This window comes from Megalobrama amblycephala, linkage group LG23, assembly GCF_018812025.1.
Source record: "Megalobrama amblycephala isolate DHTTF-2021 linkage group LG23, ASM1881202v1, whole genome shotgun sequence".
Classification (NCBI taxonomy): Eukaryota; Metazoa; Chordata; class Actinopteri; order Cypriniformes; family Xenocyprididae; genus Megalobrama; species Megalobrama amblycephala.
In genome coordinates this window covers 6,874,687-6,901,873 of record NC_063066.1, presented here as the reverse complement: position 1 = coordinate 6,901,873, position 27,187 = coordinate 6,874,687, and the positions used below count along the sequence as shown (strand labels likewise).

The following is a 27,187-nucleotide window of genomic DNA, read 5'->3' as shown; positions in this document are numbered from 1 at the left end:
CAAATGTTTTGCGTTCCCCCAAAAAACGTTGCTTTCGTTGCAAAATGTTTGCGTTCCCCTGAGAAACTTTGCATTCGCTCGCAAACCTTTTGAGTTCTTTGCAAGTGAATGCAAAGTTTCTCGGGGGAACGCAAAAATTTTGTGAGAGAACGCAAAAGCATTGAAATATTTTTTCTACCATTGGTAACACTTTACTTGAAGGGGTGTGCATAAGACTGACATGACACCTTCATAATCATGACATGACATGTATCATGAATATGAAGGAGGTTTTATGAATGTTTATAACAACTGTCATTAAATGTCATTCGCTCAGTTATGTCATTTTTAATGCAAATATGACATTGTTTGAGATGTCCGAGTTATGACAACTTGACATAAACCAATACATCGTAACCTGTCAGTGTCTTTGTCATGACAACTTGACATCATTTAGCTTTATGGGTTAACATTGCATTAAACTGTCATGTAGTTGTTTTTGACATTGGCTGTCATGAGGCCATTATAATAGTGTCATAAATATGTATCTTGAGCTCAAGTACAGTGGTACTAATTGAACTTGTCATTAAAATGTCATTAAGTGACAATACTCTGACAAATACTTTTATAACAGCGTCATGACTATTTTTCATTTCATGTTTTTTTTTTGTTTTTTGTTTTTTTAAGTTTCCACCAACAGAAGGTCAGATAATAGACAATTTCAAATTTCGTAAAAAAGATGACACTGTTATAAAATAATGGTAACACTTTATTTTAGGGTCTTTTAACTAGTTGCTTATTACTATTAGCATTCATATGGCTAAAATATTGGCTATTTATTAGTACTTATTAGTACTTATGCCTTATTCTGCATGATCTTATTCTACATTCTTAATCCTACCCAATACCTAAACCTAACAATTAACTATAATAAGCAGTAAATTAAGAGTTTATTGAGGGAAAAGTCATAGTTAATCGTTTATATATGTGTTCCCTATACTGAAGTGTTACCAAAATAATGTAATGTAATGTTAACCCATAAAGCTAAGTAGTTTTTTAAGTTTGATAATTAATCTGCTATGTCATGTTTATGACAGGTTATGATGTTTTGCTAATGTCACGTTGTCACGACAAAGACACTGACAGGTTATGATGTGTTGGTTTATGTCAAGTTGTCGTAAGCAAAGACATCTCAAACAATGTCATCTTTGCATTAAAAATGACATAATTGAGCGAATGACACTTAATGACAGTTGTCATAAACATTCATAAAACCTCCTTCATATTCATGACACGTGTCATGTCAAGATTATGAAGGTGTCATGTCAGTCTTATGCACACCCCTTCAAGTAAAGTGTTACCGTCCATGTTCACATGCCATCAATTTTCCCTGTCATAAATATAAAACCTAACGAATTGATAATGTCTGAGCTAATTATTTGAAAAGAGGCAGTCTTTTGATGTAACACATGCGATGCATTCAGTCGTGCAGCTGGTCTGAAAATTAAACCTCCATTGAGCTCGTGTTGTGAGTCATTTGCATTGATGATTCTGATTATGTGTTCACACGCAGTTCTGGATGTATCGAGCCCATATCCTCAACACAAGCTGTTTGTGATAAATGGCTTGCAGACAGTAGATGGGGTGTTATAATAAAAAGCAACAGGTGAATCAAGTTTCATAGTGGCTTAACAGGTCAATTGTCTTCATGGCAGAGACTTGTTCAAGTAATTTACTTGTCATAGTCAGACAAACACGCACAGAGGTGTATAATATCCATTTAATTGGCTGACTGAATAGCAGCATTGTTGTGACTGGGCCGGTGGAGAGCTGACAGTGAGCCAGAGGCTGAGGGCCAGGCCAGGCTTTGTTGTCTGGTATAAGGTGCTCCTGTTCCCAGAAGGAGGGTTCAGGGTACTGACAGGCACTGTCTACAAGCCCACCCAGCACTGGCATTCACTCATCCAGAGCGGCCATGCTATAGCCAAAACACAAACATACTTATTGAGGGCACTGGAGTGCCTCAGAGTCCATGACCTGGGACAACGGACTAAATGTTTAGACAGGCTAATAAAGAGACATTGTGCTGTTATATAATCTAACAAGGACCGCATAATGCCACTGACAATCATGTGATAGTGGTGGCATTTGTAAATGAAATGTTAAATGAAGGCTTACAAGTTCCAAAAAGGATGGGAAAGTATCATAAAGTCGTCCATTTGGCTATATTGCAAGTCTGTATAGGGAAAATTTGTTATTCAATGATTATCTTCATCTCCAGTGAGTTAGCTGGAAATGATTCATTCTTCAATCTGAACACTTTATTGCTCTCACGAACAAACCAAGGAAAGGTAATATTTTCTTAGTGAATAATGACTTTAATTTGGCTCTGTTCCTCACACCAAACTATTGTATATCTTCTGAGGAATAACAAAAGTTCTGGGTCAGTATTTTTTTATAGGCCTACTGTACTTTCCATTTTTCAAAGAATTTTAAAAAATGATCACGGTTTCCATAAAAATACTAATCAGCAACTTTTTTTCAATAATAATAAGAAGAAATGTTTCTCGAACAGCAAATCAGCATGAAGGATCATGTGACGCTGAAGACTGGAGTAATGATGCTGAAAATTCTGCTTTGTCATCACAGGAATAAATTACATTTTAAAATATATTCAAATAGATAAATTGCAATAATATTTCACAATATTACAGGGTTTTTTTTTTCATCAAATAAATTAGCATAAAAGACTACACTGACCCCCAACTTTATTTGAACACTAGCGTAAAGAGCACAAGTCAAATGCATGGACCCATTAATGATTTTTTGGGGAAAACTCATCTTTCGTGTATCAGGTTTGGGATGACACAAGGGTGAGTAAATGATGACATAATTGTCACGTTGAACTGTCCCTTTAAAGTCAGTGTACAAGGTGTCTGCTGGGAGGTAACCTCATGTTGTTGATTGTTTCAGGCCTTCAACAAAATTGTATTATCGAAGAGGTCAGATCAGTTGCTTGTGAAATGAATTTCCCCTGGTGGCATGTGAAATAGCCTCATGGGTTCATGGTTTGTTGACTTGTTAAAACACTCTTCTGGATAGCTTCAGTTGTGTATACCTTAGGGTGAAACAGAAGTTTGTTCATGTTGAGACATAATAGCACTTTGATCACAGATACTATATACAGGACTGTATCCTTAATTTTCCCCATGGCCAGTTTAACTGAACACACTGTACACAGCACATTCACAGCAGTCAAAAGTGAAAGGACAGTTTCGTTTCATGTGATATTATTCTATTGTGCCACATTTAGTAATGAATGTGAAAAAAAAAGTATTGGCTGAAAATCAATGATTGCACAAACTCTGTGGCCAGAGTCGATTTCATCCATGACCTCAAAAGGCTTTGCTGCATGTTAACTGTCTTGGAGTGAAATAACTTTCACCAACACATTCAATCCTTGCATAATGTCCTGGAAAAAACAAACAAGCCCCAGTCCTTTTGCCTTTATTTAGAAGATGCAATTAGTATTAGTTCTCTTTTACAAATAAATAAATAGCATGTTTAAAATAACTTTTAAAAAGTATGTTTAAAGTCATGTGCATGCATTAATAATGCACAAACATATTAGTAGTCTAAAAGCTGTTTTATTATACATGGAGCAGGTCCTCTTATGGCGGCGGCCATTTTAGATCACATGACCATTATATTATATTATATTATATTATATTATATTATATTATATTATATTATATTATATTATATTATATTATATTATATTATATTATTATGAACTACATATATATATATATATATATATATATATATATATATATATATATATATATATTTTTTTTTAAATTAAAGGGTTAGTTTGCCCAATTCAATATCTCAATATTGTTCTGCTGTACACAAAGGAAGATATTTGGAAGAATGTTTGTAACCAAGCCGATCTCGCCCCCCATTGAAGAAAGAAAATGATACCAGTTTGGAACAACTTGACAGGGAGTAAATGATGACAGAATTTTCATTTTTGGGTGAACTATCCCTTTAAGATATTTATTGATGTGATTTTTGTTTTGTTTTTGTTTTTGCTTTGTTTGTTTATGAGAATGCAATGATGTGGAAAGCATCAGCATAAGTTGTTTATATGATGATAAAGAGGTGAGTCCTGCAAAAAAGTGCTTGCCCTTTATTGTCTTATCTGCTCACACCCTGGCAATGACGTCCATTGAGATAATGACAGAATCTGTCAACAGTAGTCTGCCCTCTGCAACATTTGCCCTTGTTATATCAGCGTCTGGGAGCCCACATGGGCTGAGCAGAATCTGTGCTTAACTTAGGCCTTTCTCACATCACACGCAAAGCAGCATGCAATTATTTTAGCTCCCATATTAACAGATTAGAGTACTCACACTGCCCGTCCTAGAAGAGCAGTGCTGCATATCAGGAACGTAGGATAAGGTTCAAGTACAGTTTCGGTGCTGAGTCTATTTTTTCCACACATACTGAGCTTAACTCAGCAGAAAACATGTTGAAATGCACTATAAACCTACTCATCAACGTTATCTTTTGTAATATAGGTTTTTATGAAGGAACGTAAAGTAATAGAGTGTATTACATCAATCACCCATTGTTGGGTCAAAAAACGTATGTCTGGCTTGAAGTTTCTGTATAGAGCTGGAGTTCAGTTACACAGCTTTAAGTGTGAATGCTTTGCTTTTGCACTGCTTGAGTGTGTGGTGTTAAGAGGCTTTAACCAGTGGTATTATATCTTGAATGAATGAGACATTCATATAGTGCTTTATTATGTACTACTGTACACCTAAAGTGCTTTACAATCATATCAGGGGGTCTGTTTTCAAACACCACCAGTGTGCAGCATCCACTTGGCAGCCACAGAACAATGGCGCCAGTGCACTCATCACACACCAGCTGTAGGTGGAGAGGAGAGAGAGAGCGGTAGAGCCAATTCAAAGGTTGGCGATTATTAGAAGGCCATAATTGATAAAGGTCAATGGAGGGAATTTGGCCAGGACACCGGGGTTACACCCCTACATTTTTAATGAACACAGAGTCAGGACCTCGATTTAATGTCTCATCTGAAGGACACTTTGTCAGATGTGATAAAGCATTGATATATTTTGTCAGTTGACAAAAAAAGTTAAATGGTTAGCTCACCCAAAAATGAAATTTCTGTCATTATTACTCACCCTCATGTCGTTCCACACCTGTAAAACCTTCATTCATCTTCAGAACACAAATTAAGATATTTTATATTAACTGCCAGCAAGAAAATTAACACTTTTAATGCCCAAAAAGCTACTAAAGACATATTGGTAACACTTTGAAATAATAGTCCGTCATTAATAAGTAACTATGAAGGAAGTAATGCAGGACAAATCAGTAGTACTGCTTTAACACTTCAGCTACTACTATTAAATAATATAGAATCAAGCTTAACTAATCAGTAAGTAATATCAAATTTAGGACTAAGATAGTTCCTCATTAGCTAATCAGTAATTACAGAATGAGATTGGCATCATTAAAGGGTTAGTTCACCCAAAAATGAAAATTCTGTCATTTATTACTCACCCTCATGCCGTTTCACACCCGTAAGACCTTCGTTAATCTTCGGAACACAAATTAAGATATTTTAGTTGAAATCCGATAGCTCCGTGAGGCCTCCATAGGAATCAATGTAATTTCCTCTCTCAAGATCCATAAAGGTACTAAAAACATATTTAAATCGGTTCATGTGAGCACAGTGGTTCAATATTAATATTATAAAGCGACGAGAATATTTTTGGAGCGCCAAAAAAAACAAAATAATGACTTATGTAGTGATGGCCGATTTCAAAACACTGCTTCATGAAGCATCGGAGCATAAATGAATCAGTGTAATGAATCATGATTCAGATCGCGTATCAAACTGCCAACGGCTGAAATCACGTGACTTTGACGCTACGAACAGCAGATTCGATACACTGATTCATTTATGATCCGATGCTTCCTGAAGCAGTGTTTTGAAATCGGCCATCACTAAATAAGTCGTTATTTTTTTTTTTTGGCACACAAAAAGTATTCTCGTCACTTCATAACATTAAGGTTGAACCACTGTAGCCACATGAACTGTTTTAAATATGTCTTTAGTAGCTTTCTGGGCATTGAAAGTGTTAATTATCTTGCTGGCAATGCAGGCCTCACTGAGCCATCGGATTTTATCAATAATATCTTAATTGTGTTCTGAAGATGAACGAAGATCTTACTGTGTGGAACGACATGAGGGTGAGTAATTAATGACAGAATTTTCATTAATTACAAAAAGTTAGTAAATTGCAACTTTAAAGATTTATACTTTATCTGGCACTTAGTTTTGTTGGTGCAATCTAATGTATTCCGGTCGATTCAATCATTTTAAATAATATTTTTTGTCATAAACAAATTTATGCACATTTTAGGTTATAGTACCATAAAAAAAGTTTTTAAAGTATAAGGTACATCACAGCTATTTTCACCTGATGTTGTATGGTCAAGAACACTACTGTTCTGCTGTGGGTAGAACAGACCTCTAATGAAAGTGTTTTTCCACTGTGCTAGTCTGAAAGTTTAACCACGACAAGCCATGGGTCATCATGGGTTTGTCTTGAATGGGCTGGAACATTGTGTCCTCCACAACACCTAAAGAGTGAATGAATCAGCTTGCTATTAGAGCTCAGCCCGGTGTAAAGCTTCTCCACAGGGTTGCTGTGTAGCATCCAAGCAGGATGCTCTACCTATGCTCTACCTATGGACTTTGGCCAGTATTTACCGGTCACATGTTACAAACCAGCGACAAATCGTCTCTGCGCTGGCGTGTTGGGCATGTGTACAGCAGGTTGCAGAAAAATCTGTGTGCGTGTGGCTATGCAGTGAACAATTTTCAGTCTAAAACAGCCCTTTTCACAGTAAACAACTCTCTGTTTTGTTTTTTTGACTTGGGCGGCTAATTAAAGGAACTTGGTTTCTCAAAACACTAGTCTCATGCAACAGAACTAAAACTGTATTTTACGCAATAAAAGCTGAGATTTTTTTTTTTTTTTTTTTTGGCTGTCCACTTTGGTTAAGAATAAGATATCGTGGTATAATGCTGGGAACTATGAGTCATCTAACACAGCATACAAAGCTTTTCGAATGCGTATTATGTGCAGTGTTCATATATGAAAAGAACTGAGTTAGTTTATCTTTATGTAATCAATCAAGATTGTGGATATGGTATGGATGCCACCCGCATTAACTTCAACTGATAACATACATGGAGCGGTTTTCTTGTAACTCAAAAGCATTTCTTCCCGTAAACATGTAATTCATTATAAATGTCAGGCTTGATGAAGGAAAGGCACTGTCTTCCCATAAACGCAGGACTCTTATGTGGAGAGATGATGACTAACTTAGACACTGCTAAATCTAAACAGATATTACTTACAAGCTTTATTTACGTAAGTTTACAGTTTGTTGCGTCAATTCTCAAAGACAAAGATGAGCAGAATATAGTCAACAATGATTCATCAGGCTTGCTTTTTCAGTGGAATCGACTTGTTTGTAAGGTAGTTCTTAATTAACCTTCCTCTCCTTTTATCGGAAACGTCTGAGGCATCCTGGAAACCCTTTTTAATGCTTATTTGCCAAGTATCTTAACATAACATGTCCATGCCAGTAGATTAATTCTTAGTGACTGCAACACTCACTGTGATAAATGATCACCAAGTTCAGTCTTGGGTTTCTTGTAAACCGGATGAGGTTGCACAATCATACAAAAGCAAAAATAGGTATTTTAATTATTCTTCATCTTTTTTGTGCAGTTTGACCTGTAGAAATGTTGCTTAAAGGGTTAGTTCACCCAAAAATGAAAATTATCCAAATTATATATCTCATGGAAAAACGTACCTGTGAGTCACAAAAATACGTACCAGTTTCCAACAGAAATGAACACTAGAGGCAGTAAAACAGCAATCACTTTTAATCATTTTCATACACAGTTACGATTACAGGGTCAGATTATGGATTGCTTTTGTTAACACTATCATGTAGGTTTAGGTGTAGTGTTGGTGGTACGTTATTTTAAAACGTAATGGAGCACTACACTTTTAGCGCCCATTCACCGGACAAACTTCAAATCAGAACTGCTGTGATTCGTATAAAAACCATATTCACGTTTATCTTTTCTGGCAAAAAAATTGACATACTTTTAACGCCACTCAGTGGACATTTCACCCGTATTGGTATGTATTTTGCGACTCGTGAAAACGTTACCACAGGTAAGTTTTTCTAATGAGACCAGGCTCAAATTATCCCATAATTTACTCACTCTCAAGATATATATGACTTATTTCGGTCATACACAATCAGAGTTAGCTATATTAAAAAATATTCTGGCTCTTCCAAGCTTTAAAATGGGAGTGAATAGTAACTGATTTTGAAGCCCAAAAACCACATCCATCATAAAAGAAATCCATACGGCTCCAGGGGGTTAATAAAGGCCTTCTGAACCGAAGCAATGTAAGAAAAAATATCCATATTTATAACTTTGAGTGGAAGCTCAGAGGTGCTGCCTAATGGTGCGTTCACACCGGACGCGAATGAAGCGAACATCCTGCGGTGCGATTCGCGCGAATGATGCGGCGCGAATTGAGCGATTCGGGCGTTTGACGCGCTTAACGCGTGATTCGCGCGAATCGCGCAAGTTGAAAAATCTGAACTCCGCGTCGCGTTAACCAATCAGGAGCTTGCTCTAGTAGTGACGTGACATAGCGAGCTGAGGCAGAAATTCGAAACAACAATGGAGGACAAAATCATCGTCGCTGTACATCTTCATACATTTATAGAAACAGAAATAAAAAGGATCGTGTTTGAAAGAAAGTGAGTGAGGAGGTCGGACAATCTGATAAGTTGTAAAAAACGGTCTTTACTCAATTTGAGCTATATATATATATATATATATATATATATATATATATATATATATACATATTAATACTACAAGCCAACTAAAGACGACCAATTGAGCTTATTCGCTGTAATTTAAAATTATTTCTCCACTGACACGTTGTGTTTATTCAGAGGAAGTGTGCAGAAAGCAGTGGGAGAGTCTGGGACACATAAAGAAGCGGGAGAGCCCCCGACGCGAATTCGCGCCTGTTGTGAAGGGATTTTCACGTGCGAATGAAGCAAGTAAAGTCAAATTGTTCAAGCTTCCAACTACGCGCGAATAGCGCGATTTATTCGCGCAAGTCGCGTCCGGTGTGAACGCACCATAACACACGAGAATGAATCTCATTGGTTCTCGCACGTCAAGCAAACATGCTTGAGCTTCTGTTTACCACAACTGATGTGTGAGTTGATGAATGTTTATATATGAATAAAAGCCAAAATTTAATCTGTTCTTCATATAAAGTGATTGAGTCTCTTCAGAAAATTTGGACTAAACCACTCATTACATATGGATTATTTTTACAATCCCTTTATGAACTTTTTGAAGCATCAAAGTGGTAGTCACATAGCTGTCTAAGGAGGGACAGAAATCCCAGATTTCATCAAAAAGATCTTCATTTGTGTTTCGTATATGAACGAAAGACTTATGGGTTTGGAACGAGATGAGGATGAGTAATTAATGACAGAATTTTCATTTTTGGGTGAACTAACCCTTTAAAGGGAAAGTTCACCCAAAAACGAAAGTTATGCACATAAAAGTATAGTTTATATGAGTCATGAGCTATATGAGCTAAGTCATATGATAGCTTGTGTGAAACAACCTGAAATTTAAAGCATTTTTTGTAGAAAACTTCCATCCCAGCTCGCCACAATTTCATGAGAGAAGTAATGATATGATTTGTGAGCAAATCATACTTTTGCGTAAGATTTCCTCTAAATGGCTGAGTTCATTCACAGAAGTGATCTGAATGACGTGAATGATTGTACTTTTATGGTGCTTTTGTCATCTGTTTACTTTTAGCAGTGTCTAACAGTTAGTCAGCTTGAATCTTGATAGCCCAATTTCTCATTTACTTTCATTAAATGTACAAGAGTTTACAGGATTCTTTTAAGAAAACCATTTTTTATGTTCCATAATGTTAGGGTTTACTTTTCTTAAAGTCAGAGAAGTTAAAAAGTGGCACTGAATCAAACATGAAGAGCAAAACCTGTGAACAAGACGAACTTTGTAAGCCATGACTTCTTTCAGATGTTTACAGTATCTGATGTTAGCATGTAGTTTGTTTTCGCGCTGCCGTCGTCTTGTGTTGTGCTAATTACTAGTGCCACTAACCACGTTTGCAGCAGCATTCTTTCCACTGATATGTCATGGAATGGATCATCATGATGGGTTGGTCATGCAAATAGACAAATGAGTAAACAGATCAGTGAACTCCGGAACAGGCGAATAAAACTTATGAACGAAGCTCTGCCAAGAAATCTAAGACACTGGATACTGGAATGTGAAACATGCTGTTCTCAGGCTTGTCCAAAGGGCCATTTGGGTTCTTTTGGACTTAAACTGCAGAGCTGTGGCCCAAATTTGCAATATCCCAGGGCCTGCAATTCATGATGTGTCATTTGTTAGAACACAGGGCAGCTCTGATGTTCAATAACATGAACTTAAGAGCCCTTTGACTTATCTGACATAACCCTAAGCTCTTGGGTTTTCTATGTTAAAAATATAACCAGTTCCTCACTGAGGAAATGTGTGTTCCTCCATATAGCTGTACGTTATATAAATATATGTACAGTTTGAGAGGTTCCTGTTTTCAAATTTCAGCGAGTAGAGTTTGGCGTTCTCAACACCAAGGTCATAGGTTTAGTGGAAACACATGATAAAATGTATACTTTAAACTCACTGTGGATCTACACCTGTATCATTTTTTGAGTATATAATTTAGCAGTAGGGGGACAAAGTACTGCAGTTAGCATCCCTTCTGATTTTAAAAAGGAAAATATAGCTCAAAATACAGTAAAATAGTAATATTGTGAAATATTTTCCAATTTAACAACTGATTTCCATTTCAGTATATTTGATCAGCATTATTACTCCAGTCTTCAGTGTCACGCAATCCTTCACAAATCATTCTAATATGCTGATTTGCATATAAAGAAAAACATACAAAGTGACAATGGAATAATTAGTCATCGTTTAGTAGTTTGAGACAGATGTTTTACATTGGATTTCCAGAGGTGAATGTACCTAACATCAGTCCAAAGTTCTGGATGATGTTTGAATCAACAGGACATTTATCTTTTCCTCCAAAACAAATATTTATTCTAAAATGATACGATTCCAGTCCAGTACAGCCCAGATACATGGAGATTATTGTAAAGCTTGCACAAAAAAATGATGGACTTTCAAGGCATACTCATCATAGCTGTTATTTTTTTCCCTTTGTTGCATTAAAGAATATATAAGACTAAGAGAACATAATGCTTCCATGGAACGCTTGAGCTGTAGTCACAGTTGTTACATTACTAGAGCTGTCTCAGACTATACCCGAGGGTAAAAGCCAGTCTACTTGTATGAACAAAATGTCTTGGCATGTCAGATTGTTAATGCAACAGTGATTTGCATATCTATTCTGAAGTTGAATCTATGATGTAGGCAGATATGTGGGCAATAAGTAAAAAAAAAAAAAAAGGGTATATTTATACATAATAATAATAAAAATAGTGATAATAATTATTATGATCAACTTTTGTTACTTCCTTTTTCTACAGGGCAGTATCAATTACAATATGCAGTCAAAGTTGATGGATTTCATTTCAGCTTCAACATTACACACTTCTTTAGAGTCACTGAGCAAATGTATATAAAAGACATTCAATGCACATTGAAATTCAAGAAGACGTTATCTTTCAGGTTTTCAGTGTTGCCATGGTCACCTGGAGAATCATGGGTGAGAGCCCATCAGGAGCTTTTGTTCTCCTCAATTAGTATTCTAGAATAAGTTCCGTCCCTTCAACATACCGACCAAGTGCAACTCGCGAAGGGTCACTTGTGTAGAACAGATTAAAGAATTAAAGTGTGCACCATAAGCTGATCTAGATATAAGAAGCTAATGTCAGCATTGTCAGCATTTTCACTCGTGTGATGGGTTTTATAAGAGGATGAAGGTGGAGTTAATTCTGATATATCTAAAGTATTTACACATTCTTAAATTATTCGAAATATTCAAGCAAAAAAAACTCAACTAAGACTAAAATAATATAAGAAATATTGGTGGAAAAGTGTTGCTTTGCATACTTCCACCTTCTCTTTTCATAAAAAGGCGTTGGAGGTAATTGTGTTTTGAATCGTTTACCTAAAGAACTGGGAGTACAGCCAAGTCCACTATCAGAGGAAACACAGCAGAACAACAGCTGTGAAAGCCCTCCCACCCCAGATCTTTCTCTTCCTCATTTTTTTTTTTTATTTCCCTGTTTCAGTATGCACTCTATGTCTTTGTCTCTCACACTCACACTCATCCAGATCTGAAAGAGACACAGGACATCCCCCAGATAAACCTCACATGACATTACATCACATGTCCGTTTAGATCTTGACAAATGATATAATGGCACGAATCAGAAGAGAACTAAATCAGCACCACCCACACTTCAAACCATTGCAAGCTTCATAGGATTAATTATGATATCGCCTAAGAATAGTATTAACAACAACAATGGCAAAATAAAGAACATTTCATGCCAATTTTAACCCGTTTTACTTCCGTAATGTGACATTTCCAAGTGAAACAGGATATTTAATGAGGAAAAACTTTGACAGGAGAGTAAATTTTGTAAAAACGGCCTGTAATTGAAATCTACAGACACAAAGTGTAATAAAATAAATACTTAAATGTGTATTTTGAATGTTTTCTGTGCACTAGTCTGAAAGAAGACATGTTATAGAAGCAAAACCTCAAAATTTACCAGCGCATGAAAAACAATGGTTTTGCCTGTCTTGCCTTAAGTGACGTCAGTAAAAAAGAGAAAATGTTTAAGAGGCCGAATAAGTTATTATAGTTTGACAAACTTTTTTTTTTGGGGGGGGAATGACCAATGAATCATTCAAACTAGGACCAAGAATGTGTATTATAAAAGTAAATAGGGTCAATTCACGTTGGCTCTGAATGTGGGAACCTATGAGCAAAGGGTAGTCAGGGTCTTACACGGCAAAAACCACAACTTCCATGCCAATGTCTATCACAGAGTGTCTAATAATAGGGCCCGTGTCAACCAGCTTCCTTGTTGTCCTCATGTGAGGGTCATGCAGAGTCTTTTCCCGTGGTCTGTTTACTTGGGCAGGGTTTCTGAGAACATGCTGCTTACCATGTTTATGTCACAGGACTGTTTGAAGTGATTCTGTCCTTAAAGGCTCCCCCACAGCCAGAAGAAGGGAGACGAATGTTTTCTAGGGTGTCGTGAGGACAGTAAAGATAGTTCGCACAAGAACAGAGTTAGCAATGGCACGTCGGTCAAAGCAGTTCGTAACAAACAACAGGGTGAAAGTATCAGCGTAGAAGTGACTCACCTTGTTATAATCCCTGCAGGTAATGTCAATGTCACACCAAACATAACACCTTTGCTCATGCCAGAAATAGTGCCTGAACCAGACAACAGGCAAACACTTGCAGACATGCAAAGCTTGGAGCAGGGAGGGGCATAAGCAAAAGTGCAGACGGGATGAGCTTAGTATGTAGACAATTGCTGAAGAGTTTGACCTTCACAATCTGTCGCAGACTGTGCAACTCTGAATGAAAGGAATGCTTTTAGGGCAACTGAAGGTGTTGGAGCACATTTCTGAAATGGCAGTCTGCTATTTGAGCTGAGATTCTGCCTTTGTCATTTTACAGCTATAATTCCAGTCCTTGAGCACTCCAGATGTGTTTTCATCCTGTGGTGGAACTGTCATTGTGTGTATTGCGAGACGAATACCAAATTACTCCTTGAAAATGGTAATAGGGTTGAACTTTAAAAGTCACACTAAATTCTGGTTCACAACTCATTTTACAACCATAATATGATATATTTCCAAGTGACACGAGATATTCAAAGGGGGAAAAAAGGGTGGGACTTTTCTCCCCTTTGGGAAAGCCAAAAATATCCAACAGCCACATTGTCTAAGTATGGAGCCCCTAAAGAGACATTGGGGATGATGGGGGAAAATGAGCTGGGAGGTATAATTATATTTCAATGCGTTTGCTTACAAAACACTTACACTCCTTTGAAAGAATTTGCTTTCGCTCGCAAAAGTTTTGCGTTTCCCGGAGAAACTTGTGATGGAATTAATTTGAGATGGAAGTGAGCAAATTTTGTGAGTTTACCAGGGGAATGCAGTGCTTTTGCGAGAGAGCACAATAGGTTTTCATGAGAACGCAAAATCTTTGCAAGCGAATGCAAAGTTTATTCAGAGCGACACAAGTTTTGCGAAAAAGTGTTTCAATATAATTGTTCTACCCATCTCATATATTTGACAGTTGAGTCAATGTTAAAACAGGCCATGTGCTAATACCTATAAAAAACTTAAAAACAGAACAAATCTGGTGTTTTAAACACAGCTGGTGTTTCAAAACATCCTTCTGCACTTCTGCATTACTCTGGGTGTGGCAGGTGACTTGGTTCACTGTTATGTAAAACCATGTCTGTGTGCCTGCATATCTGAAAGTACAAAACTAAGTGGTATTTACAAAAGTAAGTGGTATTTAAAATATGAATAAGGGCCATATAGAGATATCTGTTTCTATAAACATGGGAAGCTTTAATAGTATAGTGACATGAACAGGACTACTTTCACTGCTTCTGATCTTTAGTTTTTTTGCCATATATTTAAGCTAAGCACTATTATCAAGTCCTTTTTAATGGAAAATACTAATAATATCTTTTAGATATTCTAGATCTAGTGACTGAAAGAGAGAAAGTGAAGATAAAGTTTGTGTGCAAATACACTGAACTTGCTTGCGCCCTTTGTATTTGCATTAGATTGAGAATAGCTTTCTACTAACTGACTTGTTTTTACAGTGACTAAGAACTGCAAACAATGTGTCGAAAGACATTCTTTATGGCAATGATGTGTTTAAGTCTCAGTATTATAAGTGTGAAGAGTAGAGAGAAGCTGTTGCGTACAGATATGGTCTTTCGACATGCATTGTTGGCACACAAAGTTCCCCGCATTATGGAGCGAACAAACAGTTGCGCCACATTTGCACACAGTATTTCAGTGGAAAAATCTGTGTGTTATTCACTGCAATCCAGTTTAGCCAAGCACACCGTCTGCATTAAAAAGTCCATTAAGGTGTCTGCATCTCAGTGCTGTACAGTCACAGTAAAGTAGGGCATATTGCTTTAGTGTGCTGCGTGCAAGATTGCATGGGATCTGTATTTAGCACTAATTTATGGGTGTATGTATGACATTATCTGATTTGCATAATTCACTCCCAACCAATTCCCCATGATGTACAGACAGAGATCATCTGAGGCCAATAGGCGACCTCATTGTAGTTCAGAAAAGCCTTGTCTCATGCTATTGTGGGCCAGCATATGTTCTCCACGCTCTCCCCTGATTGCGCTGAGCATTGCGTGTTTCTGGAAAAGTGGCTGCATGCCAGCCTATCAACATTTTTTGGAGAACTTTCTCAAGTCTAGGCTTCTAGATTGTTTTGAAGATATGCTGACAGTTAATTGGCTCAAACGCTGCCTACGTGTAAAAACCCTGTACATCAGGTAACAGCATCTCTGCACTGTTCAGTTGACCTACGTGCTTCTGTTTGGTTGGTTGACTTTGATCGTCACCGCCTCTGTATGCCTGCACATGTATCATCTTTCAGTTCATACTTTTAAACGATTTAATCCTTTTGTGTGGAGGAGATTAAGAATGTACAAAGCCTCAAGATAACACATTTTCATTCTGCAGGGGTAATTGCTTGAATGCACAAACAAACTGTAAATATGTGCACAAACACCTGTACTCAGGCAGAGGCGGTTATATTTCAGTTATGGCTCAGGGTGAACGGGGTTACCGCGTTTCTGGGAAATTCCTCTTTTAGCTAGGATCCATTCATGACAAAGAGAGAGGAATGAATTTGGGGCAGAGAGTTTGAGGCGGCCCAGGTGCTGTAAATCGTCCCTGCCTGGCTGCCAGCTCCATCCAGCCAACACATGGATCTCATCCGGCCTGATATAGACTGAGAGGGAAAGGATCTGTGTGGATTGTTTTTTATCATCAAATATGTGATTGTGCACTGTGATGTCAACATGCATACAAGATAGCACTGTATCTTTTAACCTTTGCTCCTGTTCTTTAGTTATTTAGAAATCAGTGTTTGCCTTAAGGTTTATGGTTCAATTGTGTCAAAGGCATTTTGTCTGTGTTGTCTTTGGAAACTATCCGATGACAACATCATATGATTTAGAGGACAAATTCTTTCAGTGCAGATTATACAATGCAAGAAAGTAAATCATTTTTTTTCTCTCTAAGTAAATAAAGAGTGATTGTTCTTGGGATTCACCTAATGAAAACTGTCGCTTTGGATGATTTATGGTGGCCTTTTATTGCACTTATTAACACAATTATGTTTTAAATTGATTTGCTTTCATTTTCAAGCCTCATTGGTCGTGCTGAATACAAACAGGAAGATCGCTAGCCAACAGATACTGAAGCGTACCTGAAAAAATAAATTAGTACCGCTCCACACACACGTTTTGTTTTCAGTTGAGATGAGATGCACTAATGAATGGATTTAACTGGAGGCACACTGCCAGGCTTTGCACATTGTGTTGATGCCAGCTGATCAACGTTAAAGCGGATGTAATGACTGCGCTCTGACATCAGAAGCCTTATGCTTCCTTCTCCTGGCATGTCCACTTATCTTCTGAGGCCAGAACACTGTGGGCTTCGCTTGCATTGCTGCCATTTTGCAGGCAGGGAAGTCACTGGCTATACCCACAGAACATCTCTGCGGCTCACGTCAGACTCCCTTCAGGCTAAAAGTGTCTCTTAATGAAACTTTTAACCGCTATGCCCTCCTCAGGCTCAAGCTTTACAATAAAACAATTTTTAGTTCAGTTTATTAAATATGGTATATTATTTCATATAATAATTGGTAACACTTTAGAATACTGATCCTTCATTAATGAATAACTACACAGGAACAAACAAGTAATGCATTATTAACACTCTAGTAACTACTATTAACTAACAATAAACTCTGATTAATGAATTAGTAAGTAATAGTGCTCAGTTAAAGGTGGTAGTTCACTATTAACTAATCAGTAACTACTATTTTGTTCATACCTCCCAGAGAACTACTAAGAACTGGTTCATAATTAACATGAATAATGCATAATGTATAATTAATTCTAAAGTGAAGGTTGTGGTAACCCACTAGTAATGACTGAAGTATTATTAAATACTTAAGAAGGAATTACTAATTATTTGGATCAGTATTCTAAAGTGAAAAACATGATGACTCTCTAGTAACTACTGAAGTCTTTGTAAACTTTTGATGTTTTTGTATGTATTTGTACAGTAATTCCTTATGATATATTTGGTAACACTTAAGTAATTACTAGTGGGTTACCATGATCTTCACTTTAGAATACTGATCCAAATAATTAGTAGTTTCTTTAGAAGGATGTAGTAACACTTGAGTAATTACTAGTGGGTTACTATGATCTTCACTTTAGAATACTGATCCAAATAATTAGTAATTCCTTCTTAAGTATTTGGTAATACTTCAGTCATTACTAGTGGGTTACCAAGGCCTTTACTCTAGAATTAATTATACATTATTCATTATTCACATTAATTACGAACATGTACAGTACAGTCCAAAAGTTTGGAACCACTAAGATTTTTAATGTTTTTAAAAGAAGTTTCGTCTGCTCACCAAGGCTACATTTATTTAATTAAAAATACAGTAAAAAACAGTAATATTGTGAAATATTATTACAATTTAAAATAACTGTTTTCTATTTGAATATATTTCACAAAGTAATTTATTCCTGTGATGGCAAAGCTGAATTTTCAGCATCATTACTCCAGTCTTCAGTGTCACATGATCCTTCAGAAATCATTCTAATATGCTGATCTGCTGCTCAAGAAACATTTAATGTGTACAATTGTACAAAATATTTGTGTACAATATTTTTTTTCAGGATTATTTGATGAATAGAAAGTTCAAAAGAACAGTGTTTATCTGAAATCTAATCTTTTGTAACATTATAAATGTCTTTACTGCATTACTGTATTCATTTCTTTAATTTCTTTTCAAAAAAATAAAAATAAAAATTCGTACTGACCCCAAACTTTTGAACGGTAGTGTATAATGCTACAGAAGCTTTGTATTTCAGATAAATGCTGTTCTTTTGAACTTTCTATTCATCAAGGAATCCTGAAAAAAAAAAAGTACACAACTGTTTTCAACATTGAAAATAATCATAAATGTTTATTGAGCAGCAAATCAGCATATTAGAATGATTTCTGAAGGATCATGTGACACTGAAGACTGGAGTAACGATGCTGAAAATTCAGCTTTGCATCACAGGAATAAATTACTTTGTCAAATATATTTAAATAGTACACAGTTATTTTAAATTGTAATAATATTTCACAATATTACTGTTTTTTACTGTATTTTTAATTAAATAAATGTAGCCTTGGTGAGCAGACGAAACTTCTTTTAAAAACATTAAAAATCTTAGTGGTTCCAAACTTTTGGACTGTACTGTATATAGTAGTTCTTAGTAGTTCTCTGGGAGGTATGAAAAAAAAAAAAAAAAAAAAACAGTAGTTACTGATTAGTTAATAGTGAACTACCACTTTTAACTGAGCACTATTACTTACTAATCCATTCATCAGAGGTACTTGTTAGTTAATAGTAGTTACTAGAGTGTTAATAATGCATTACTCATTTGTTACTGTGTAGTTATTCATTAATGAAGGATCAGTATTCTAAAGTGTTACCTAATAACTATATACCATTCAAATGTTTGGGGGCGGTACGATTCTGAAAAAAGTTTTTGAAATGTTTTCTCTTATGCTCACCAAGGCTGCATTTCTTTAATGAAAAAAACCCCAAAAACATTCAAACATTCAACCCAAAAACATTGAAATATTATTACAATTTAAAAGAATAATTTTCTATTTGAATATGTTTTAAAATAGCATTTTTTTCCTGTGATGGCAAAGCTGAATTTTCAGAATCATTACTCTAGTCTTCAATGTCACATGATCCTTCAGAAATCATTCTAATATAATGTGTGTATGTGTTTCTGTGGGTGTAACTATAGAATATCACTTGAAATCATATGCTTAGACAATCTAAATCAAGCTTGACTAGTAGACTTGACGTGTTATTATTAGAAAACTTGTTAACTTTGAAAGACCACTGATAGGGGAAAAAAGGAACATATACAACAGCCTTATATTAATACATTTTTTTTTTATGATTTCACTGCTGTAGAGGAACTGCTGCATTGGCAAAGACTTTATGACCTGGCTGCAGATGCTTACATAAGCCTGCCGTGGCACGCAAGGCTCACTTTCTGAGGAAAATTGCTCTTCCTCACTGCCGAGCCCATGGGAGGTCGTGGCCCAGCGAGAGGCATTGATTAGCATGACATGTGAGCAGCTGTGCAAGAGTAACACACTCTGATGATTCTCTGCAGAAAACAAGTCATTATTAATTAAGAGTGTGTGCCGCAGTACAGACACATCTGGAACGATCTCTTTTCATGTCTGAACAGCAGGGGCTGCTTGAACACGTGGGTCATTGGTACATACCGTACAGATCTGAAGACCGATCCCTTCTCTGACCATATTATATTATGTGAGGAATGTGGATCATCACTTTTATAGATGGAGACTGCTCGTATTTACATCTCAATCTACTGATTTGTGAATGCATGAATGGAAATGGAGGTTTTATTCAACATAACCTTGGGACTAATGTTCTGTGGTTATGATAATTATATTAATGATGGTAGTGATGATAATGATGACACTTATGTCATCAGAGCATTCTCTCCTTTTGTGGCTTGAATATCTATGACAGATTAATTGGCGCGATTTGATATAATTGTACAAAGTGATCAGAACAGCCATTTTTGTTGAAGTGAAGGTTCTCCCATTGGACTCTGTATGAAAACATGCCAAACAGCCCTTTCTGTTTCAGGTTTCTTTGATTTGAACTCACATCTTGGTGCACATTTTATAGAAAGAACACGATATTCTTGAATATTATGTCAGTCATTGTTAAATACTTAAACTCAAAATATTTTTTTTTCCACTGTAAAGAACCTTTTGTGCAATGGAAAGTTTCCAAGGATGTCAAAAGTTCATAAATGCCAATAAAGAACCTTTATTTTTAAGAGTGTTCCCAGCTTATTGCTGGGACAACCATAGGATAATTCATAGATTTCCACTGAAAAGCCTAAACTCGATCTCTGTGGTGCCATCAAATATACTCATAGAAAGATGGACATATGGGACAAAACTGCACCTTTCTCTCTACCTCACTTGATGTGTCATTCCTGCATTTCATATTTTAACATGCACTTTACATGCATTATTCAGAGTGATGTAATTTGTCACGAAACTTGGCGACATGGAACAGACCAATTATTTCCATAATATTTTGCATGCACAGTAAAAGACTGGAATGTACATTCAAGAGTCAAATTATGGTAACACTTTACAATAAGGTCTCAGTTTAACATGAACTAACAATGAGCAGTACATTTGTTATATTAATCTTTGTTAATGTTAGTTAATGAAAATACTGTTGTTATGTTAGTTCATGATAGTTCACAGTGCATTAACTAATGTTACCAAATACAACTTTATATATAACTATATATATATAACTATATAAATATATATATATATATTACAATTTAAAATAACTGTTTTCTATTTGAATATATTTCACAAAGTAATTTATTCCTGTGATGGCAAAGCTGAATTTTCAGCATCATTACTCCAGTCTTCAGTGTCACATGATCCTTCAGAAATCATTCTAATATGCTGATCTGCTGCTCAAGAAACATTTAATGTATACAATTGTACAAAATATTTGTGTACAATATTTTTTTTCAGGATTATTTGATGAATAGAAAGTTCAAAAGAACAGTGTTTATCTGAAATCTAATCTTTTGTAACATTATAAATGTCTTTACTGCCAAAAAAATAAAAATAAAAATTCTTACTGACCCCAAACTTTTGAACGGTAGTGTATAATGCTACAGAAGCTTTGTATTTCAGATAAATGCTGTTCTTTTGAACTTTCTATTCATCAAGGAATCCTGAAAAAAAAAGTACACAACTGTTTTCAACATTGAAAATAATCATAAATGTTTATTGAGCAGCAGATCAGCATATTAGAATGATTTCTGAAGGATCATGTGACACTGAAGACTGGAGTAACGATGCTGAAAATTCAGCTTTGCATCACAGGAATAAATTACTTTGTCAAATATATTTAAATAGTACACAGTTATTCTAAATTGTAATAATATTTCACAATATTACTGTTTTTTACTGTATTTTTAATTAAATAAATGTAGCCTTGGTGAGCAGACGAAACTTCTTTTAAAAACATTAAAAATCTTAGTGGTTCCAAACTTTTGGACTGTACTGTATATATATGATGCATTCAACTGCTAAAAAAAAAAAAAAAATCCGTAAATACTTTTACTGTACATTATCCCTATTCGGACGGTAATTGTTTCTCATGGGGGACGTAAGTTATTTTCAACATTTACAGGGGCTAATCAGTGATTTCATTGCCATCCGAATCCACAATGTCAGCGTTTTTCTTCCACCACCCACGTAAAAATCCCAGGCCGAATTACCCAGTGTTTTTGGACAAACACCAAGGTCGAGTCAAATGATTTCAACTGTTTTTTTAACATCAATATAAAAAAGAAATATTCTTGAGCACCAATCAGCATATTAGTCATTAGAAAGCATATTAGAATGATGGCTGAAAAATCTGCGTTGCGATCACAGAAATAAATTACATTATATTTAAAAAAAATCTTACCAACCCCAAACCTTTATTTTAGTAATCTATGATGAGCCCAGCATTGTTGTACCTTGTAAATCTGAAAATATATAAATAAATAAATACAAGCCCACACAGCAGGAGAGGGCAGTAGATCCTCTTTAGTAACGTAAAAGACAGATGACTGTGTTGTTAAAATGACAGCTCTCATGCGGGTGTAAATATCCAGCAGAAATAGGGGCTCTGAATGTTCACAACAGCCTCAAGCGGCTGACTCAATGTATTACAGGGGACCTGTGCTTTCTGTCATGAACAAATTGGGTCTTTAGTGGAGGCTGTGCAGAATTTCCATGAGGCCCACTGGAAACAACAGAGAAGTTAATCAAAGCCATAAGCGCTGTAGTCCACACTGAGTCTTCTCTAGACAGATAACAAAGCAGCAAAGAGGGTCGTATCTGTGACACACCTGCGCTGTAAAGGTAAACATCTGCTAATGCTTGCTGTACGATTAGAGGTGGTTCTATAACTGTTAAAACGAAGTCTTATATAAGCAGCTCCTTCATGCACAAGATAATAGTGCCATTGACAGTCTGACCAATCATAATTACTCAGTCAGCCACTGCACGCAAGTTTTGCACCTTATTCATCATGTAAGTGAGAACAGGCAAAAAAACATTTTCAAACAATCTTACCGACCCCAAACTTTTGAACAGTAGTGTTTCTCACACTCAGACATATTTAAAAGCTTGCAAAAGTGTTACAAATGTTCTGTTTTGTATCTTTTTGGCCGTTCGGGGCAGGACCTGGCACTCAACGCTATTAACGCTCAAGTAGGTCAAGTCAAGGGCTTCCGTGAAAGCACAATACATGGGAAGACATCCTGACATGGGAAAAACAAGCAGAACAAATACATATTTGCACATGTTGTTCAAGAGGAAGGTTTTAGTTTTGGAACATGAAATTAAATTCGATTGTAAATGCCAACAAACAAACACCTTATTTGCCTGCAGGCTGAGCTGAATTACATCTGTAAGAATTATTCATGCGTTCTTGACTCAGCTCAATTATACAATTTAATGTATCTAGTGAATTAAAGCAATGGAGTTTTACATAACACACTGTATGCGTATCTCCTGTACCGACATGTTTTATATGGGCAAACAAACAGCCAGTTGTATGCTGTATGTACAGCACTATAGCATGCTTTTTTTTTGCAGTCACGCATGAGTCCCTTCAGACTATGAACACAAAACAAAGCTCACTGCTGAGAAATGAGCATGGATATATACATAAAAGTTGAAACATGTATTTTTCTCTTCCTACAAAAGGGAACTTAAACTGTACAAACATGTTCCATAAACAGAAAATTCCAGATGGAAATTTTTGCTGTTTTTGCAGAGTCATCCGAGATGGATATGTTCGGAAATTTGAGATTGCAACAGTGAGACTCCATTTGTATAGCGTTGTCATTTTGTTGACTTTAATAATTTATCATCATCTGAATATTCTGCTCTCAATCATGGCTCTAATCAAATTTCCCGTGTGAAAAGAAGAAATACTCTATGTTTGTATCAGTTTTCCTGACTGGCAAACAAACAGTGAACAGAGGGGAAAAAAAGACACAATATCTCTGTATGTCCACCTCCCTCCCATCTAGCTGAGAGAATAGGACATTTTCACACCGTCCTCACTGTTCGAGTTGCAAAGTTGCATCTCGGGCTGCATCTGCGGCGACTTTTTCATAGATCCCAACGTCCACATAGAGCAACGGCCATGAGTTTGCCACCTCTCTACTCACCTAGTCTATTTAAGAAGAGGGACAGGCGGTAAGTGTAAGAATGTTGGAGTTGTGTGAGTGACAACTGACAGCTGATGGATTAATTGTGTAGGTGAGAATGTAAGCGAGGAAAGTTAGTCTCGTCTAACCACTCAAACGGGCGAATACTGCAGGTCTTTCTCCACAAGGTGTGAAAATCGTTACGTTACAGACAGTCAGCGAAGTGCATTACCGGGTTCATCTGTGGATCATGTTGAAAAGTAAATAGGCTACAGATGGGTTAGGCACGTATTGCGTAACTTTTTTTTTTTTTTTTTTTTTTCATTTTGCATAGCAAGTCAAGAGTTTATGATGTTATTTACATATTTTATTCTTCACTATGGTGAGGGTCACTCTCTAGCTGTCCTCCTAAAGAAACTTAATTTAATTATTTGACCTAATGAGCAGCAGCTATTCACAGAATGTAAACTTGACGGACTGAAAATATGCCATTCCGCACATTCCTTCTTAGTAATTATTGTTGTGCTTATGTATTCAAATGCTAACTATGCTAACCAAGTATGGTTAGGTGTCTAATCCTACAGGTTTTTAGTAAATGTAGTCTTGTTGCATAAGTGGTTTAAATGTAAATAATTAGTGCCACTCAGTGTTACTGTATTGAACATAATATGTACCAGTCTTAAAGTTTCCATCCTTGTTTTAAACTGTGTAGTAGCAGTGTTGTTTATTGGAGCGAGTCTGGGACATCTCCACCCTGGCCATGGTGACAGACGGAGACATACTGTACCATGGCACATCTGTGTTTACTGTGATGTGCGAGGTTTTTTATAGGAGTGGCGACTGAATGAAGCATCTGTTTGCTCATCTCGCTGCATCGCAACAATATGGAAGTTAACGCTGTTATTTGTGCAATGCTGAGCAAGTTTTATGTATGCAAGTTTATTAGTCAATCTCAGTTTCCTTGGAATTGAATATGTGCAGCTTTCTCTTTTCTAGAGAGGTTGGTTGTCCTGGTTTTGTCACATCAAGACCAGCCTCTAAAATGAAGAATATTAACTATATTAGTAGTACTATGTAACAGGAAGGTTCTGTTGACATTGCCCGCAGACTGTCACCAAGACTACTCTTCAAATTAAGAAGCCACTTCATGGTTTTTTCCTCTTCATCTGAGGCATGATTATCATTTCATACAGTACAAACTGTACATACACTTGCCAATTATCCTGACTACAGCTCACCAGGAGTTCAGGATCAATCAGAGGAGAAGACGTTAACTCTTTCTGGAGCGCTCCTCTGAAATCTAATCTGTCAGCTTTACTAACTCGGCATGAAATGGAAAGTGACTGCACTACGGTGACTAATTTGTGCTTTTCTGTAAAATCCCATTAGGAGGATCAACTTTGAGCCGTGCCCATTTCAAAGGGCTACACTGGGATCTAGACAAATTCTTGCTCCAAAGATATATTGTAAAATGTAGTGAAAGAGATGATAATGTCCACAAGATGTCAACATAATAGATTTTCATAACATTGCATTGTGTAATATTGCTATGTCCCATCTTTAAAAGTGTCTACCAATAACATAACAGTATAAAAAAACTTTTGTATAACATAACAGAGTAAAAAAACATAATGGGAAAAAAAACAAAAGGGAGATAGAACAAATTTGACACTTCAGTTTTGTTTTTATAATTAGTCATATATATATATATATATATATATATATATATATATATATATATATATATATATATATATATATATATATATATAATTTATAATTATGATGAATCAAAAAATAAATAAAAATAATAAATAAATAACTATAAAAAGTGTACTGTTAAGTAGTTGTAAATTAAGTCAGTAAACAATCCATGTCATAAAATTTACATTTCTACTATAAACTTCTTCTAAACATCTTGTTTAGTTAAAAATCTCTTTAAACAAGATAAAAACCTGCAGCTCGATAATTAAAAACCAGCTCATTTGCACGCCGTCATTCATCTTGAAATCATATGATTTGATTTGCATCTTCTGATTGGTTCTTAGAGTTGTATTTACATTTTTACATTTTGAGTCTACACCAGGTAGGCATTTTTAGAAGGATTATATATATATATATATATATACACACATACATACATATATAGCAGTGTTTCTCAACTCCAGTCCTCGGGACCCACTGCTCTGCACATTTTGTATGTATCCCTTATTTAACACACCTGATTTAGATCATCAGCTCATTAGGAGAGTCTGCATGAACTGAATTGAGTGTGTCATATAAGAGAGACATACAAAATGTGCAGAGCAGTGGGTCCCGAGGACTGGAGTTGAGAACCACTGATATATAGTATAATGAACATATAATGAACTCATGAGCTTTAATGTTAAAAAGTAAAATGGTGGACAGTGAAACAGTGTGTTCATATTCTAAATGAGCAAAATTTGCAAATATTAGCTTACTGAAGTTTTTAAGTGTCAATGACTTGGATTCTAATTTTTAGAGACAGTTTGGTTGAGCATGTGTTTATGGCTGTTATACACGGTTTGGCCACTAGAGGCACCAAAGGTTAAGACAGAAAAAGTACTGTGAGAAAATTCTATTGTTTGAACTCATTTCCCATCCATTGCTCAAACAGTCAACTGCAAATCTGTAAACTTATGAAGACCTCGAGGCATAAATTGAAAGACCAATTCTGTCAATTTACTTTAATAAAACTGCCCAATTACAGATTACTGAGCTTTATAGGAACACGTTGTTCCTTAAAGTGACAAAGTTATACCTGCACAAGACAAAATACATCCTCTCGTATTTAGTCACTGGACAGCTATACCAGTATATTTCACGAGGCATGTCATAACTCGGTATTAATTATCAAAACATAAAAGGCCGCTTATTAATGGCGTTTCTTGTTTGTGTTGATATGTTGTGGAGGTTTGTCCTGCGGTCTGCTGCATGCTGTGTGTTCTTTGAGCGAGTTCAGTGAGAGGGCAAAACGAAAATCTATGCCACAAGCCTCATTTGAATAATACATGCATGCGTCACGCGACGTCACCGAGAGGAGTATAAAACCCCGCTGCGGCAGAAATAGCATCACTCGCCGACAGTGTTTCTCTGAAACCGCTCCTAGTTCACTCATAGCGCCCGGCTTCTCTGTGCGTATTGCAACAGAGCAACGAAACAAATCAACCAGGATCTTAAAACCGTGTTCAAACAAGTCGCAAACGTGGCGAGAAGTATTATTCAGACGGGTCTTGTACTCAACATGAGCACGGAGATGTTTAAAACGCCAATGGAGCTCGCAGTCTATCAGCTGCACAATTTCTCCATCTCCTTCTTCTCATCCTTCCTTGGAGGGGATGTAGTATCGGTCAAACTAGACAACAGGTAGGCGGATTTTATGAGATTATTAGATGCTTTTGATAGG

General features: G+C 36.2%; 1 protein-coding gene across 2 annotated transcripts in view; it reads left to right on the top strand.

The window, feature by feature from the left end:
• tsc22d3 (TSC22 domain family, member 3) overlaps window positions 1-27,187 on the top strand; it is a 39,356-nt gene that overhangs the window by 9,235 nt on the left and 2,934 nt on the right. Inside the window, exon 1 of one of the 2 annotated variants that reach the window (XM_048175610.1) lies at window positions 26,837-27,147. The exons of the other annotated variant lie outside the window; for it this stretch is intronic. Coding sequence (XP_048031567.1) covers window positions 27,026-27,147 — 122 coding nt within the window. The 5' untranslated portion in view covers window positions 26,837-27,025. Of the gene's footprint in view, window positions 1-26,836; window positions 27,148-27,187 lie in introns of those variants that run through there. 2 annotated transcript variants of the gene reach the window in all.